The sequence below is a fragment of the Alosa sapidissima genome, chromosome 9 (genome assembly GCF_018492685.1).
Source record: "Alosa sapidissima isolate fAloSap1 chromosome 9, fAloSap1.pri, whole genome shotgun sequence".
NCBI classification, from domain to species: domain Eukaryota; kingdom Metazoa; phylum Chordata; class Actinopteri; order Clupeiformes; family Clupeidae; genus Alosa; species Alosa sapidissima.
Genome location: NC_055965.1, coordinates 20739832 through 20754458, shown reverse-complemented (window position 1 = coordinate 20754458; position 14627 = coordinate 20739832). Strand labels below are relative to the sequence as shown.

Genomic DNA, 14627 nt, shown 5'->3' with positions numbered 1-14627 from the left:
AACTAGAACTTAAATATATTTAAATATATTAAATAAATATATTTAAATATATTAAATAAATATTTTTAAATATATTAAATAAATATATTTAAATATATTAAATAAATATATTTAAATATATTAAATAAATATATTAAATAAATATTTGTAAACACTGCACGGGGTGGTGGTGATGGTGGTTGTTACCTAGCGGTGTGTTGAGGCACACGCACAGCAGGTCGAACCAATAGCTGTCCACGTCCTGCGCGGCGAGGAAGTGGTAGCGGCGACGCTCGAAGGGCCGAGGACTCTTCGCCAGGTTATAGTGGGGCTCGCACGTGGTGGTGTCGGTGATGGTGGCGTAACGCTTCATGTACACAAACATCTGAAACAACAACAACAAGAACAACAACAAGTAAGGCAACTTGCAGAAATATATATAGCTGTACATATTTGTTTCAAAAACAGTGGCAATATATCTCAAGGTCTACATTTTCTTTCTTTGTCCTAGTTTCAATAAATATATTTCCAAAGTGATTAAAATGGCAAAATATGTAACATTTGGACTTGCAGAATAAAAAACACAGTCTAAAAACAAAGCTGGTGCATTGACTTGTGACTGACTTGGGGTCAGTGATTACAACTTAAAGTTTAAAACAATTCGCAGCAGCACCTGATCTTTCTCCTGAAACTTCTCCATGGGGCCGAACTGCATCAGGCCCATGCTGCAGAGTCGATCTAAACTCTCATAGAAGCTGAACACATACTTCCTGTAGACAAAAAGGACAAAACACAGAACACTAATTTATTATACATGTACCGCACCAAGAATGACCTCAGTTACATACAACTGGCAGCTATAGAACGGTATGGTATATATCGGCCAAATTGTTATTTCGAACATCTGTATCGGTGAAATTTCGATTTCAAATGGTGCATCCCGATAGCAGACACAGCAAGAGCCACACAAGCAGGCCGATGCATTATTAATCCAAAGGCACTTTAAGCTCAGACTCAAGTCACTTGCATGTAGGGATGAGGTATTGGAGAGAAGATGTACAATCCTTGAGGAGGGAGAGTGAGTGGGGGTGGTGGTAGCGTATTGGCTAAGCAGCTGGGTTAGCATGCAGTAGCCTAAACAGTTGTGGGTTCAATACCCGGCTTCCACCATTGTGCCCTTGATCAAGGCATTTAACCTTAGGGGGCTCCTGAGACAATGGCCCTTGTAATATAGTTAAGATGTGTAAGTTGGTAACACTTTACTTGACAGTATCGACATAAGAGTGACATGACACTGTCGTGAACACATGACACTGTCGTGAACACATGACACTGTCATGACACATGAAACCCTAATCTCTAACTCTAATCCTAACCCTAACTCTAACCTCTAACTTGTTATGACAAAAACCGAATGTCACTTAATAACAGAAGCGTTATGTCATAAACGTTTATGACTTGTTCATGACACTTTCATGACAGTGTCAAGTCACTCTTATGTCGACACTGTCAAGTAAAGTGTAACCTGTAAGTTTTAGTCATAATGGAGTATGTTACTGCTGAGTCTTTGGATGAAAGCGTCAAAGTGCCAAATGAACACATGTAAAGCGGGTACCGTTTGAAGAGCAGCTGTCTCTTCATGGCCGAGGGCAGGAATCTGACCAGGTAGTGCTTCTTCACCGGGTCGTTCACATACTCCTCCAGACCGTCAACCTGCAGCACAATCAGACAGAGTCATCGAATACTATGAGTACACAAAGACAGTCCACAAAGACATACTGATAAAGACAATATGTGTGAAGGCTAGAGTACAGGTGTGATGTGTGATGAGTGTGATGTGTGTGTGTGTGTGTGTACCTTGTAGCTGATGTGGATGATCTGGATGAGGAGGGAGAGCGGTAGGCTGATGAGGATGTCACTAGTCAGGGCCCATCCAGTCCCAAACTCCTTATGCACTGGGAGAGGAGGCACGTAGCGCTTCCAGTTGATCTCATCGACATAGACTGGGGGAGAACGAGAGGGAGAGAAAAAGAGAGAGGGAGGGAGGGAAGGAGGGAGGAAGAGAAAGATAGAGGGAAAGGAAGAGGGGGAGAGAGACAGAGAGAGGGGGGTGTTACATTTTTCACTTACAGTGAAAGCAAAAGCATACACTCTTAAAACGAATGTGTTGTCCCTATCTGGATACAGAGATGTTAAAAAGCAACGCAAGTTGTGTTGTTTTCAACGTAAGCTGTGTTATTTTCAATACTTATTGTGTAACAAATAAAAAAAGGAAACAACACAAACTGTGTTGACACAAAGATGTGTTAAAAACAACGCTAGTTTTTAACCCATTAATTTTAAGAGTGTACTTAAATATAATAAGTTATTATACTGCTCTTCACAATGCTAGTAGAGCGCTCCATTGACTGGAATGGGATTTCCCAACGTTCTATTGCAAAATTAATTCATGTAATAACCTCTGAAACATATAATTACCACGTTCAATAGCAACAAATTTCTGATTTACATCTTTCATATCACTCCGCAAGTAGTCCCGTGTCCCGTCACTTCTTGCAATGGAACTTCATTCAAAAGTGAAAGTAGACGGTAGATCAGCTGTGTTCTAAAGAATGGTTGATTCAAGTTCAGCGTGTGTTGCGAACTATTTGTTTCTCAGCAAAAGCCACGACAAAACAGTAACAAATAAATGTAAAGAGATATCATGTGGAGCTTATTTTTTTTTCATTTTGGCAAGTAGCCATATAATAAGCGGGATAATGTATGGAACGCCGGTCATTATCAGTAAATTATGTCCCTTAAGGGTGAAGCAAGACCTCTTCGCTGGCACGTCGGAGTCCGGTTCGCCCTGTCGGGACTTATTTTCCCGATAACGACCAGTGTTCCACACATTATCCTTTACATACTGAAGTAATTTGACCTTTCCCCCAAAGCATTTCTGTAAGGGCAGAGGCTGTTTATGGAGAGCCGGTTCACTCCTTATTACCTGCAATCTGTTGCAGTTCCGCTAAGGGCGATCATGAGCCAGTGGGGGTCTATGGGGCTAGACAGCTAAATTTGAAAAACAATGGGGTCTATGGAGCTAGATGGCTAAATTTGTCTCTTTCACCTGATTGTCATTGAGAAATCTTAGTTTTGATTGTAGCTTTTGCAAGTTCAACATGGATTATAGGCTGAAAATTGAATGAACGAGTACTTATGTCCTTTCAATTTCTTACAAGTTGGCCATAACACAGTAGAATTCTGCTTATGAATGACGTTTGAAAGGCTTTTTAGAACAAATAAGTGACTGAGCAGTGTGCATCTTTGCCCACCCTTTCGAAAGCAACATTCAAATTTCTAGACAAAAAATTATATTCCGAGAAGTGCATTTTGAGGGGTGGATTTTGAGAAGTGGATTTTGAGGGGTACAGCTCCATAGACCTCAATTCATTTTGAATAAACTGCAACCAGTTCAGAAACCGTAAGTTTCCCAAGAGTGAACATTCTCAAGGAGACAATCTCTAGTAAGGGCTAGCTTTGGCACTTACCACGCATGTGCTCACTTGCTGCTTCCTGTTCACTTGATGTCGCATCCTGTTCCTGCAAAAGCGTGCTCGACGGCGCAGCTTCCTGGGTGCCCATATCCGTTTTCTGTGCGTTTACCTCCACTTCCGGTCCCAGCCCTGATGTTCCAGCAATCACTTCCTGTGCATTTTTATTCACTTCCTGGTCAGACGCGTTGGCCTCGGGACTGCGGAACGGGCTGAGCGGGTGTCCGTACACCACGTACCAGATAAAGGTGTGGACCATCCTCAAGCGCGGCATCTTGGGCTGAAAGCCAAGAGCTCGACCGTAGCCAGGGACTAGGACAGAAACAAATACACGAGGAGTCAAGGAGTATGTAGTTATATGCTTCTATACAATAACTAACAATATCGTTAAAATGGTTGAAACGTATCCTTTTAAGTATAACTACACTTAACTAAACAACAGCATCCATGTCACAGATAACGATAATGACATGAACAAGTGGAGTCAATGAGTATGTATGTAGTAGTATGCTTGTAAAAGGCCAACGGTAAAACTGATAACAGTAAAAACGGTAAAAAGGTTAATTTCTTAAAAAAAAAAAAAAAGACAAGAGAGAGGAGTAGACCAGTGGTTCAGCTGTCTGACCTACGGCGGGCCGGAAGTCGGTGAGGGGCATGATGCCCATCTTCTGGTCCAGCTTGTGGGGTTTTGGTGGCGGCTTGGTCGGTTCCTTCTTCTCCTGCTTCTTCTCGTCGTGGGTCCGCAGCCTGGAACACAGCAGGAGGAGGAGGAGGAGGAGGGGGGAATGAACAACACTGCACACAGGAGCACTGTGACACTTGTTTTTGCTATTGATGGGAAACTAGTTATGTGTGTGTGTGTGTGTGTGTGTGTGTGTGTCTCTCTCACCTGAGGGAGGAGTAGGACCCAGAGATGCGGAAGCGGACCTGTTCTATAGCACTCTTGATCAGCGGGTCATCAGGGGTGATGGAGGGATGGACCACAAACTCCACCTGAGAGAGAGAGAGAGAGAGGGTGAGGGAGAGAGAGGGTGATAGGAGGCAAAGAGGAGAACAAGAAAGAATGAAATGAAAGAAGCATAACAGGAGAATAATATATGCCTCAATACGGTGTTTCTACGTAGTGTATGTGTGACTGTGTGTGTGTGCGCGTGTTTCTACGTAGTGAGTGTGTGTATGTGTTTCTACATAGTGAGTGTGTCTGTGTAGTGTGTGTGTGTTTGTCTATGTAGTGTGCGTGGGTGCGGGTTTGTGTGTGTGTGTGTGTGTGTGTGTGTGTGTGTGTGTGTGTGTGTGTGTGTGTGTGTGTGTGTGTGTGTGCGCATGCGTGTGTGTGTGTGTGCGTGCGTGCGTGCGTGTACCCGTTTGCTGATGCCGTCCTGTATAATGGTGGTCCTGTAGAGGCGGAGCTGCCCCTCGCGAGACAGACTCCTGACGAGCCTCACGATGCTCTTCTTACACACCCTGGTGCTCACGCCGTCCGCCCTCTCTGATTCAATTAGCATTTTCTGCAGACTAACACACACACAAAACAAACAACATAAACAACAAACAGTTGCAAACAGCTCCTCAATAGGCACATACACAGAAACCCCAGAGTCAGGTATTAAGGTATTAAATTGATCTTAAAGGTACACACAGTGTGTGTGTGTGTGTGTGTGTGTGTATATGTGTGAGTGATTCTCACGTGAAGATATTCTCGATGATCTTGAGGTTGCGGACTGTCTCGATGATGATGTTCTTGCGTTTGAGGAGCCGGTAGGTCACTTTCTTATTCTGTATTCGACGACTGCCCTTGTCTGGCAGTTTCTGTTCCCAACACAATATAAAACATATTAATAATTATTTAACTAATCATATTTTTTATAAGAATTCATTCATTTATATTAATTAGTAATATGTTATTATATAGGAATGTTTAAATACAAAATGTTGTTTATCTTTAAAAATTCTGATAATATAATACTGTATATTGTTATTCTGTGCTTCACATTGCTCAGGATAAAAAGGGTGTGCCAAGCAAGTATAACCATAACCAAATAAAACGTAAGTATAACCATAACAAACATAAGTATAACCATAACCATAAATAAAACGTAAGTATAACCATAAGTATAACCATAACAAACATAAGTATAACCATAACCAAATAAAACGTAAGTATAACCATAAGTATAACCATAACAAACATAAGTATAACCATAACCATAAATAAAACGTAAGTATAACCATAACCAAACCATAACCATAAATAAAACGTAAGTATAACCATAACCAAATAAAACGTTGAAATAATAAAACGTTTTTACATTCTGCAGATAGATTGCATGACGTACGTTTAATGGCCACAGATAATGTGTTTCCAAGTGTGAACCATTACTTTGATATGCAATAACTGACAATGTGACACCAACCATTTTAGGCTCAAGCACCTCCTCCACAAGTGTGACGCTCTCGCCAGGAGATGGTGATTGGCTGAAGCTGTGAACGGGGGTGGGAACCGTGGCAGCAGAAGTGTCCATAGTGAGGTCTGATTGGTCAAACTCCTCAGCCGCTACCTCTTGCTCCAAATACGCCAGGGTTTCGTCACCAACCAGATTGATAGAGGGGGGCGGAGTCTTATCTGGAGGAAACAAAAAGTCCAAACTTGATGATATGATATTTGCGTTTATGTGTGTGTGTGTGTGTGTGTGTGTGTGTGTGTGTGTGTGTGTGTGTGTGTGAGAGAGAGAGAGTAAAAGTTTGATAGATTGTCTGAGTGTGTATTTGTGTGTATGAGAGAGTGAAAATGAGTGTGTGCACGTGACAGGGAAAGAGATAGTATGTGCAAGCTTGTGTCTGTGCGTGTGACAGAGAGACCGAGAGAAACAGAGAGAAACAGAGAGACAGAGAGAAAGAGAGTAACAACATGAGAAAGAGAACGAGAGAGAGAGAGAGAGAAAGAGTGAAAGAGAGAGAGTGCATTGTTTCCCCTAGAAATGTTTCCAGCAGCGGTGCTGTTGATCGTAAGAAAGCCTAGGTATGTTAGCAACACAGGGCTTGAAAGCATTTCCTGTATCACAAACAAAAACGAAACAATGCGTGGATTTATCTGGGAATAGGCTACTGAAGGTAGGGGCGAGCTATCTCGCTGGCGTGTTTAATTTGGTTCCTTGGTTAACATACTGTAGGCTACGTTGTTTTTGCACAAAATTGCGTCTGCTAATAAACTTAAACATAAACACAAACAAGCGTGATCTCCTGTGGAATCCCTGACTGCGCCTTCAACGTTAGCCTACTATTATTTGTTGATATGAAACCTGAACGAACGGCAGCTGTTCCTGAAGTTCACTTGTGTCTATTTTTTTTTTTAATTAGGCAACTTTTTTTGCAGTGGTGCTTGAATTCCAGGTGCGGCGCTGCGCCGCTGATGAATACATTGTAGGGGAAACACTGGTTAATATATAGTGTAAGCTAGGTTGGTTACGCTTTTTGCACAAAAAATTGCGTCTGCTAATACATTTAAACATAAACAAATGTGATTTCCTGTGAAATCCCTGACTGCGTCTTTCACATTATTATTTTCTCGGTATTATTTCTTGACATCAAACCTGGAGAGGAACGAACGACGGCTGTTCCCGTAGTTCACTTGTGTGTTTTTTTTTTGTATTGTTATTATTAGGCTACGGATCACATGAATTTTTGCGGCGGCGCTCAAATTCTAGCAGCGGTCCTGAATGTAGGGAAAACACTGGAGTTGGAGTGAGAGTGAGACAGAGAAATAGGGAGAGAGAGAAAGAGAGAGAGAGAGAGAGAGAGGGGGAGAGAGGGGGAGAGAGGGGGAGAGAGGGGGAGGGAGAGCGAGACAGAGAGAAAGAGAGATGGAGAGAGAGGGAAAGAGAGAGAGGGAATAAAAGTGAGACAGAGAGAGAGAGAGAAAGAGAAAGACAGAGGGGGAGAGAGAGAGAAAGAGAAAGAGGGAGAGAGAGAAAGAAAGAGAGGGAGAGAGAGAAAGAAAGCAAGCAATGTAATCTACTCACCCTTCTGTGGGGTAGAGGGCCTGGCATGAGCGAAGCTGAGTTTGGTCTGTCTCAGGCGGCCTGGGGTCCCCTCGGCACCCTCTGTGTCCACAGTCTGGTCCAGTGCCGCCTTCTTGCCCTTGCTCTTGCCCTTGCCCTTGCCTGACCCCTTCGCTGTCTTTTGCCCCTTCTTCCCGCCTGCCGGCTCCACATCCTTCACCGCCCCCATCTCCTCCTCCTCCTCCTCCTCCTCTTCCTCCTCCTCCTGAGGCTGCGGTTCTAGTTCTGGAACCCTGTGCGGTTCTCCTTCCCGCTCTGCATCTGGTGCAAGCTCCTTTCCCCTTTGCCCCGAGCCCACATCCTCCTCCTCCTGCGTCGCTTCCGCCTCCTCATTCGGTCGCGACGTCGACGCTGCCGCCGGTGACACCTTCTTGCGTTTGGCCGCGGGGGGTTTGGGCGTGGCGGGTGTGGGCGTGGCCTGTGTGGGCGTGGCGGGTGTGTGAGCGTGTTCCCCGGCGGTGGCGGTGGTGCCGCTGTAGAGCTGCAGGCTGCGCTCCTTCTCCTTGGTGTACCGCTTCTTGAGCTCGCTCTGCTCCACAAACTGCTTGCTGATGTACTTGGTGGTGCGCTGGCGGCCCTCGTCCTCCATGAAACCCTGCGTGGAGGAGGAGGAGGAGGAGGAGGAGATTCATTTTGAAAAATATTCAATCATTTTGAAAATGCCTTTTTGTGCCTAGGTGTGTGCGTTTTTTTGTGCCTGTGTGTGTGTGTGTGTGTGTGTGTGTGTGTGTGTGTGTGTGTGTGTGTGTGTGTGTGTGTGTGTGTGTGTGCATGCATGACAGTGAGAGAGGTTTAGAGTACCTGACCGTGTGTGTGTGTGTGTGTGTGTGTGTGTGTGTGTGTGATGTGTGCATTTGTCTGCAGGTCTGTAGAAACAGACTGTGTATGGGTATGTCTAAATGTGTGTGTGTGTGTGTGTGTGTGTGTGTATGTGTGTGTGTGTGTCTCTTCAGGTGTGTAGGGACAGAGTGTGTATGAGTGTGTCTAAACATGTGTGGGTGTGTGTGTAAAAGTTAGCTGAAATACATTTCCTTCATATTATTTTCATGTCTGTATGTGTTCTCTTAGTCCCCTCATTCCCAGACCCTGAGTCCCAACAGACCCTCTGGACTCTGGCCCCTACTTTGATCATGTCGTTCCTGTCCAGCAGTCTGCAGATCATGCGACCCTCCAGCTTGCCGATGTTCAGACGCTTCCTGAGCTCACTCTGAGAGATGCCTTTGGTCCCGGCATTTACCACTGTATCAGCCAATCACAGCACAGGGGACAGCAACGTCAGAAAACATCCACAGAACATGATTGGTCAAGAACTTGTCAGTTGCAGTGGCCTCTAGCACTTGATAGCTAACAGCTGGGAACCATAGCTAATAATTGATCAAACCAAACAAATTATAACTAGTATAAGTTTTAACTAATTAAAACAAAGAGTGTGGCCTTAAATAAATCAAAGTTACCAGAATTCTGCTCTGAAAACTTTTGAGGCCATGCCACTTCTAAAGGTCTATAACCTATACATGATCTCAAACATAAACTTCTATCTATCTGTGGCACCTTTTGAAAATTTCAAAACCCTGTTCACCATTAATGTGTCTCTTTGTTTGTTGGCCTTGAGTCTACATGAGCAAACATGTAACCAGATGTGAGCAGATATAAACATTATCTTTAATCTTGTCTTGTACATTATATAAAAAATATAATGTACAAGATTTGATACTGCTGACATGTAGACATGGCTAAAAAAAAGACAACGTGTGCAAACAGACCAATCTCGTAAGCATAAGAGGCCACATCCTTCTCCACATCCCGCCCCTCAGCGATCACATTCCGTCCGTCATTATCGTCGTCGTCGTTGTCTTCATCATCATCATCCTCTTTCTTCTTGCCATAAGGCTTGAGGAGCTTGAGGCAACGCACCATTATGTCAGTTCCTGTCAAAACCACCAATCAGATGTCATACGTTCAGCAGGAATGGAGAAAAAAAAATACCTAATGAAAGTATAGTCAACTGAAGAATGACCCACAAGAAGGAATGTCAATACCACTGGCAAGCACAGAAATGCAAATGTTCCTCCCACATTTGTGATAAACCACAAACATAATACAACATCATACACTTTTAAACCTAGTAATTGTACAAACATACGGTAATAATTTCTCACAAATATAATCACTATTGTCTACCACAAACACAATAAAATAAAATGCTGCAGAGTTCCATTGACATAAATGGACCTTTCCAGCGTTCGGAGGTCCGATATGTCTGATTCCTGTATGTATGTGTGTGTGTGTGTGTGTGTGTGTGTGTGTGTGTGTGTGTGTGTGTGTGTGTGTGTTTGCCCTGCTGGGACCTATTTCCCAATAACGACCAGTGGACAATACATTAGACCTGTGAGACTGAGCTAACTTGCCGACTGATATAGTATAAGTATAGATAGTTATTTTGATCCCGTGAGGGAAATTTGGTCTCTGCATTTATCCCAATCCGTGAATTAGTGAAACACACACAGCACACAGTGGACACACAGTGAGGTGAAGCACACACTAACCCGAAGCAGTGAGCTCCCTGCTACAGCAGCGCTCGGGAAGCAGTGAGGGGTTAGGTGCCTTGCTCAAGGGCTCTTCAGCTGTGGATGTGGGCATGGGAGAGCAGTGCTCAACCACTTCCCCCGCCCACATTTTTCCTACTGGTTGGGGATCGAACCGGCATCCCTTCGGTTTCAAGCCCGAAGCCCTAACCAGTAGGCCACAGCTGCCTCTGTAAAGCCTTTTGTCTGTTTGTTGTTACATAGAGCTTTCCTCGGATCGGATCGGATCGAAATCGGATAAGCAGCAGAGGGAGCTTGATGAACGTTGTCTGCAGTGTAAACGTGTTGTGATAGGTCAGCGGTCAGTTCCACGTACCCTTCTTAGACTTGATGGCCCCGGCACCGGGGGTGATCTGGTGCAGAGGCAGATTGATGACTTCCACCAGCTTGGCCGCCGCCATGTAGTGGTAGACACGCTTGAAGGTGCGCTCAGACACATGCTGCCCATGGGATGGGTGGGGGAGGGTGGGAATCGGGAGGTGGATGGATGGATGGATGGATGGATGGGTGGATGGATGGATGGATGGATGGATGGATGGATGGATGGATGGATAGGTGGATGGATGGATGGATGAATGGATGAATGGATAGGTGGATGGATGGGTGGATAGATGAATGGATGAATGGATAGATGGATAGGTGGATGGATGGGTGGATGAATGGATGGATGGATGAATGGATAGGTGGATGGATGGATGGATGAATGGATAGGTGGATGGATGGGTGGATGAATGGATGGATGGATGAATGGATAGGTGGATGGATGGATGGATGAATGGATAGGTGGATGGATGGGTGGATGGATGGGTGGATGGGTGGATGGATGGATGGATGAAGATAAAGAAAGAGAAAGTTCATGAGAAAGAGACAGAATAAAGGTCAGAGAATATAGAAGCGGGGGGGGGGGGGGGGGGGGTTTGGGGTCAAAATATTTCCATATCCTTTTTAATATGTTTAATATGTTTCACCAAGAGAGACATAAATTATGTCAGATAATAAAAACACACACCAGTAGGCAGTAGGAATATAACACACACACCCACACACACACCCTTGAGAGAACACGCACCCAGCTCAGTCCCAGAAAGAAAACGCCGGTAAAAAAACATCTGGACTCTTACCAGTTGATGTCGGAGTTTGAGCATGATGCCAATATTGTTGGGCGAGGAGGAGAGGATGTTAGATGTGCACTCCATGAGGATGTCATACTTGCCCCTCCTACGACGAACGAACAACAAGATCACATACCACTGACTTGTGGTGGCTGTTGTATCTGACACACAGTGCTGGTCATTGTGGTGGCTGTTGTATCTGACACACAGTACTGGTCATTGTGGTGGCTGTTGTATCTGACACACAGTACTGGTCATTGCGTGCACCATCTCTGGTTATGGTTGAGGCATGAGCCACTTTACACACGCAGTATTCTCCTAAACCCTGAAGTTGCTGTAGAACAAAAAATTGTCTACTGCTCGCTCGCTCACTCTCTCTCTCTCTCTCTCTCTCTCTCTCTCTCTCTCTATCAAAGCATTCATATATAGACAACCCAAAATAGGAAAAAAGTATTTCCTTCCTCACCCCTGCTTCTTTTCTAACTCCTTCCCGACTCACAAGGAAGTGGTTGGTTAACCTCCCAACCCAACCCCCTTACCACACTAAGCGGACCCCCCCCCCACCCAACCCTCTCCTGGCTCACCTGTCCACGTGGAAGCGGTTGAGCAGCAGCAGGATAGAGCACTGCTGCCCCCCGTTGGCCATACGGATGACGTGCGTCTGCATGGTGATCATCTTGTTCCTGTCCAGTGACCGACGCAGGTAGTGCATCTTCCTCGCGTCCACCCTGAGAGACAGAGAGACAGAGAATGAGAGAGAGAGATAGGAAAAAAAAACAGAGAGAGAGAGAGAGAGAGAGAGAGAATGCAAAACAGCCAGAGTGACACACTGTAGTGTAAGTATGACTGAGCTCATCATCATACACAACATTACATGGATATTCCACATCAAAAGATACATCTCATATATTCAACAGTAATGTGGGAATAGGACAACAAATCCAAACAGCTCCCTTACACTGAAGAAGGGGGAAGAAGAAGAAGTAGATGAGGAGGAAGATGAAGAAGAAGACGAAGAAGAAGAAGAAGAAGAAGAAGAAGATAAGGAAGATGGAGAAGACATAGAGGAAGATGATGATGAGGAAGAAAATGACAAAGAAGAAGTAGATGATGAGGAAGAAGAAGAAGAAGATGAGGAAGAAGAAGAAGATGATGATGAAGAAGAAGCGGCTCACTTGAATGTGTTGGAGTGCAGGTCTCTCTGCAGCTCCCCCTGCCACCGTGCTCTGCCAAGCCGCTCCAGGATGCAGTAGGACGTGTCCGTGAGCTTCAGCTCGGGGTCCCCCTCAGGACCAATCAGAGTACGGTACCGGACAGCCTGTGACGCCACGGCAACCAGCTTCTCGCCCCACCTGAAAACATGGCAGTAACAGAGGTTTGCTGGAGAAGCAACTAGAGAAGAGAGATGGCAAGAGGTTATAGAGATGTTTACTGGTGATATTGTAACGTCGGCGCACAAGACATTGCATAGCGTTCTCCCACGCAGGGCATGCTGGGATACGGGGGTGAACATTTGGGGTTTATGTCTGTGTTTCTCCTTAGTTTTGAGTGTAATGTTAGCGTCTTTATTGTAACATGTTTCCATTTTAGTTCTCCCTCGTGTGTGATCCTTTTTGTGTGGGGGGCTGCGTCCCCCCCTGTATGTGTAGCGTGTGTGTGTGCTTGACCTGCCCCGTGTGTATTGAGTTCTGAGTCTGTGCCCCTGCTCTCGTTCTTAGCTAATAAAACTTTTGATTGGTCAGCTGTGTGTGTCGCTATCAAATCGTTACAATATGTTCAAGAAAGCATGTATGAGTTATCTTGTTGATATTAATGTAGTCTGTCTGTGGAACAGTCACCTTAACTTATAAAGTTAACCTTCGGAGTGCATACAGAAAAGAAAAATATATTTCAAATAAACTGTATTTCACTGTCGAACCCTAATCCTAAAATCTGTGTACCTGTCCGGCTATAGTGAGCTCTAGTCCAACTGTTTAGTTCATGCTGAACAAAGTAACTGCTAAATAGGACACTGCCTCTTACTTTGAAACCATTTGCTCCAGCGTGAGGATGGGGGTGAAGTTGTCCTGCCGTATTTTACTTGTGATGTCTTTACGCTCCTTGAAATACAGGCAAGAGCCCTGAATTCCATCTTTGTTGTCTTGGATAACATGAACAGGATAGACTGCGTCATCTGCGTCAAGAGTAAGCCGCCGAATTTCTTGAATGCCAGTCTCCGGATCAATCTCTGCGAACCTACAAAGAAAGACTGATATATTAAATGTTCAATATGGTTTAACTACGACATAGCAAAATGAGTTTTGCTATTAAGCTGTTAAATTTAATTTAACATTACAGAATAAGAGCCATCAAGTCGTTCTCTCTTGTTAGCTACCCAGCTGTCAGTGAAACCTTACCGGTCCGTCAACACGATCGGTTTCCTGGCTTGAGGAAGTTCATAGAAACTGATCTCTGGGTTGCAGACCAGGCACCTCCACAGGTATTCCTTGGTGGGTGGATCTAAGGTGAGGCTAAATTGGGGGATTCTGTTCTCCAGCCTCGTCCATAGTGCGTTTACACTTATCCCATCCAAACCCTCAAGTGCAACTTCATCAACAACACACTCCAAGGCGTCCATTTTTTCTAGGTTATCGTAGCATCCGCGGGCACTGAAATTAGAGTACTTTCATAGTGGCTATGATTTAAGAGATACCGTTTAACCATTTACGATTAAATTACTTTACAGACACTTACAGCTGGCTAACTAATCTAGGTATGCAGCTTCAACTTTGACCCTTGACGACTGCCTTGACGCTCAAAAACCACCGAGATTTTACCAATTAAAACGAGACACTGCCACCTACCCTTTAGGAATGGTACTACTGTTGATCAACCCGAATTCCTGTCCACACTGGCCCCGCACGGGCCCCAAAGTTTCCTGGGATTTACTCCCACACACTCACTATTGACAACTGCAGGTAGAAAGGACTCTACTCTCTACCTCCCAGTCTTAAGGCATACTCCCACTATGCCATCAGTACTGAAATCAGTCTGATTTTTTACTTAACTCTGCTTTATCAAACTCTACCCTCTAATTCCAAAAATATTCTATACATTTTCATTCACGATTTAATTATGTTAAGATTAAGATATTTACAAATCACCTATGCAATAGCATATTATTTTTGCGTGCAAGGGATATCACATTGCACAATCAACCGATCATGTCCTCTGTCAGTAACACTCCCTTCATCTACAGTGGTACATATTGTATTTGCAGGTCAATGTATAAAATTGCTACAACCACTACACTTGTAAAAATATAATAGCCTTACAAGTAAGTATATGCTAAAACATCCAAACCGTTTTGCATTTGCTTTA

At 44.3% G+C, this 14627-nt stretch overlaps 1 protein-coding gene across 2 annotated transcripts in view; it reads right to left on the bottom strand.

The window, feature by feature from the left end:
• LOC121718034 (general transcription factor 3C polypeptide 1) overlaps positions 1–14039 on the bottom strand; it is a 38052-nt gene extending 24013 nt beyond the window's left edge. For both annotated transcript variants that reach the window (XM_042102783.1, XM_042102782.1), the window contains exons 1-19: positions 13664–14039; positions 13290–13502; positions 12443–12619; positions 11852–11995; positions 11277–11373; positions 10472–10595; positions 9334–9498; positions 8694–8809; positions 7532–8165; positions 5927–6135; positions 5200–5321; positions 4874–5027; positions 4402–4505; positions 4138–4259; positions 3510–3824; positions 1837–1982; positions 1595–1692; positions 653–749; positions 187–364 (exon numbers count right to left, since the gene is read on the bottom strand). In XM_042102783.1, the coding sequence (XP_041958717.1) occupies positions 187–364; positions 653–749; positions 1595–1692; positions 1837–1982; positions 3510–3824; positions 4138–4259; positions 4402–4505; positions 4874–5027; positions 5200–5321; positions 5927–6135; positions 7532–8165; positions 8694–8809; positions 9334–9498; positions 10472–10595; positions 11277–11373; positions 11852–11995; positions 12443–12619; positions 13290–13502; positions 13664–13884 (3436 nt within the window). In that variant the 5' untranslated portion in view covers positions 13885–14039. The remainder of the gene's footprint in view (positions 1–186; positions 365–652; positions 750–1594; positions 1693–1836; positions 1983–3509; positions 3825–4137; positions 4260–4401; positions 4506–4873; positions 5028–5199; positions 5322–5926; positions 6136–7531; positions 8166–8693; positions 8810–9333; positions 9499–10471; positions 10596–11276; positions 11374–11851; positions 11996–12442; positions 12620–13289; positions 13503–13663) is intronic.
• Between the last annotated feature and the right edge of the window lie 588 nt (positions 14040–14627).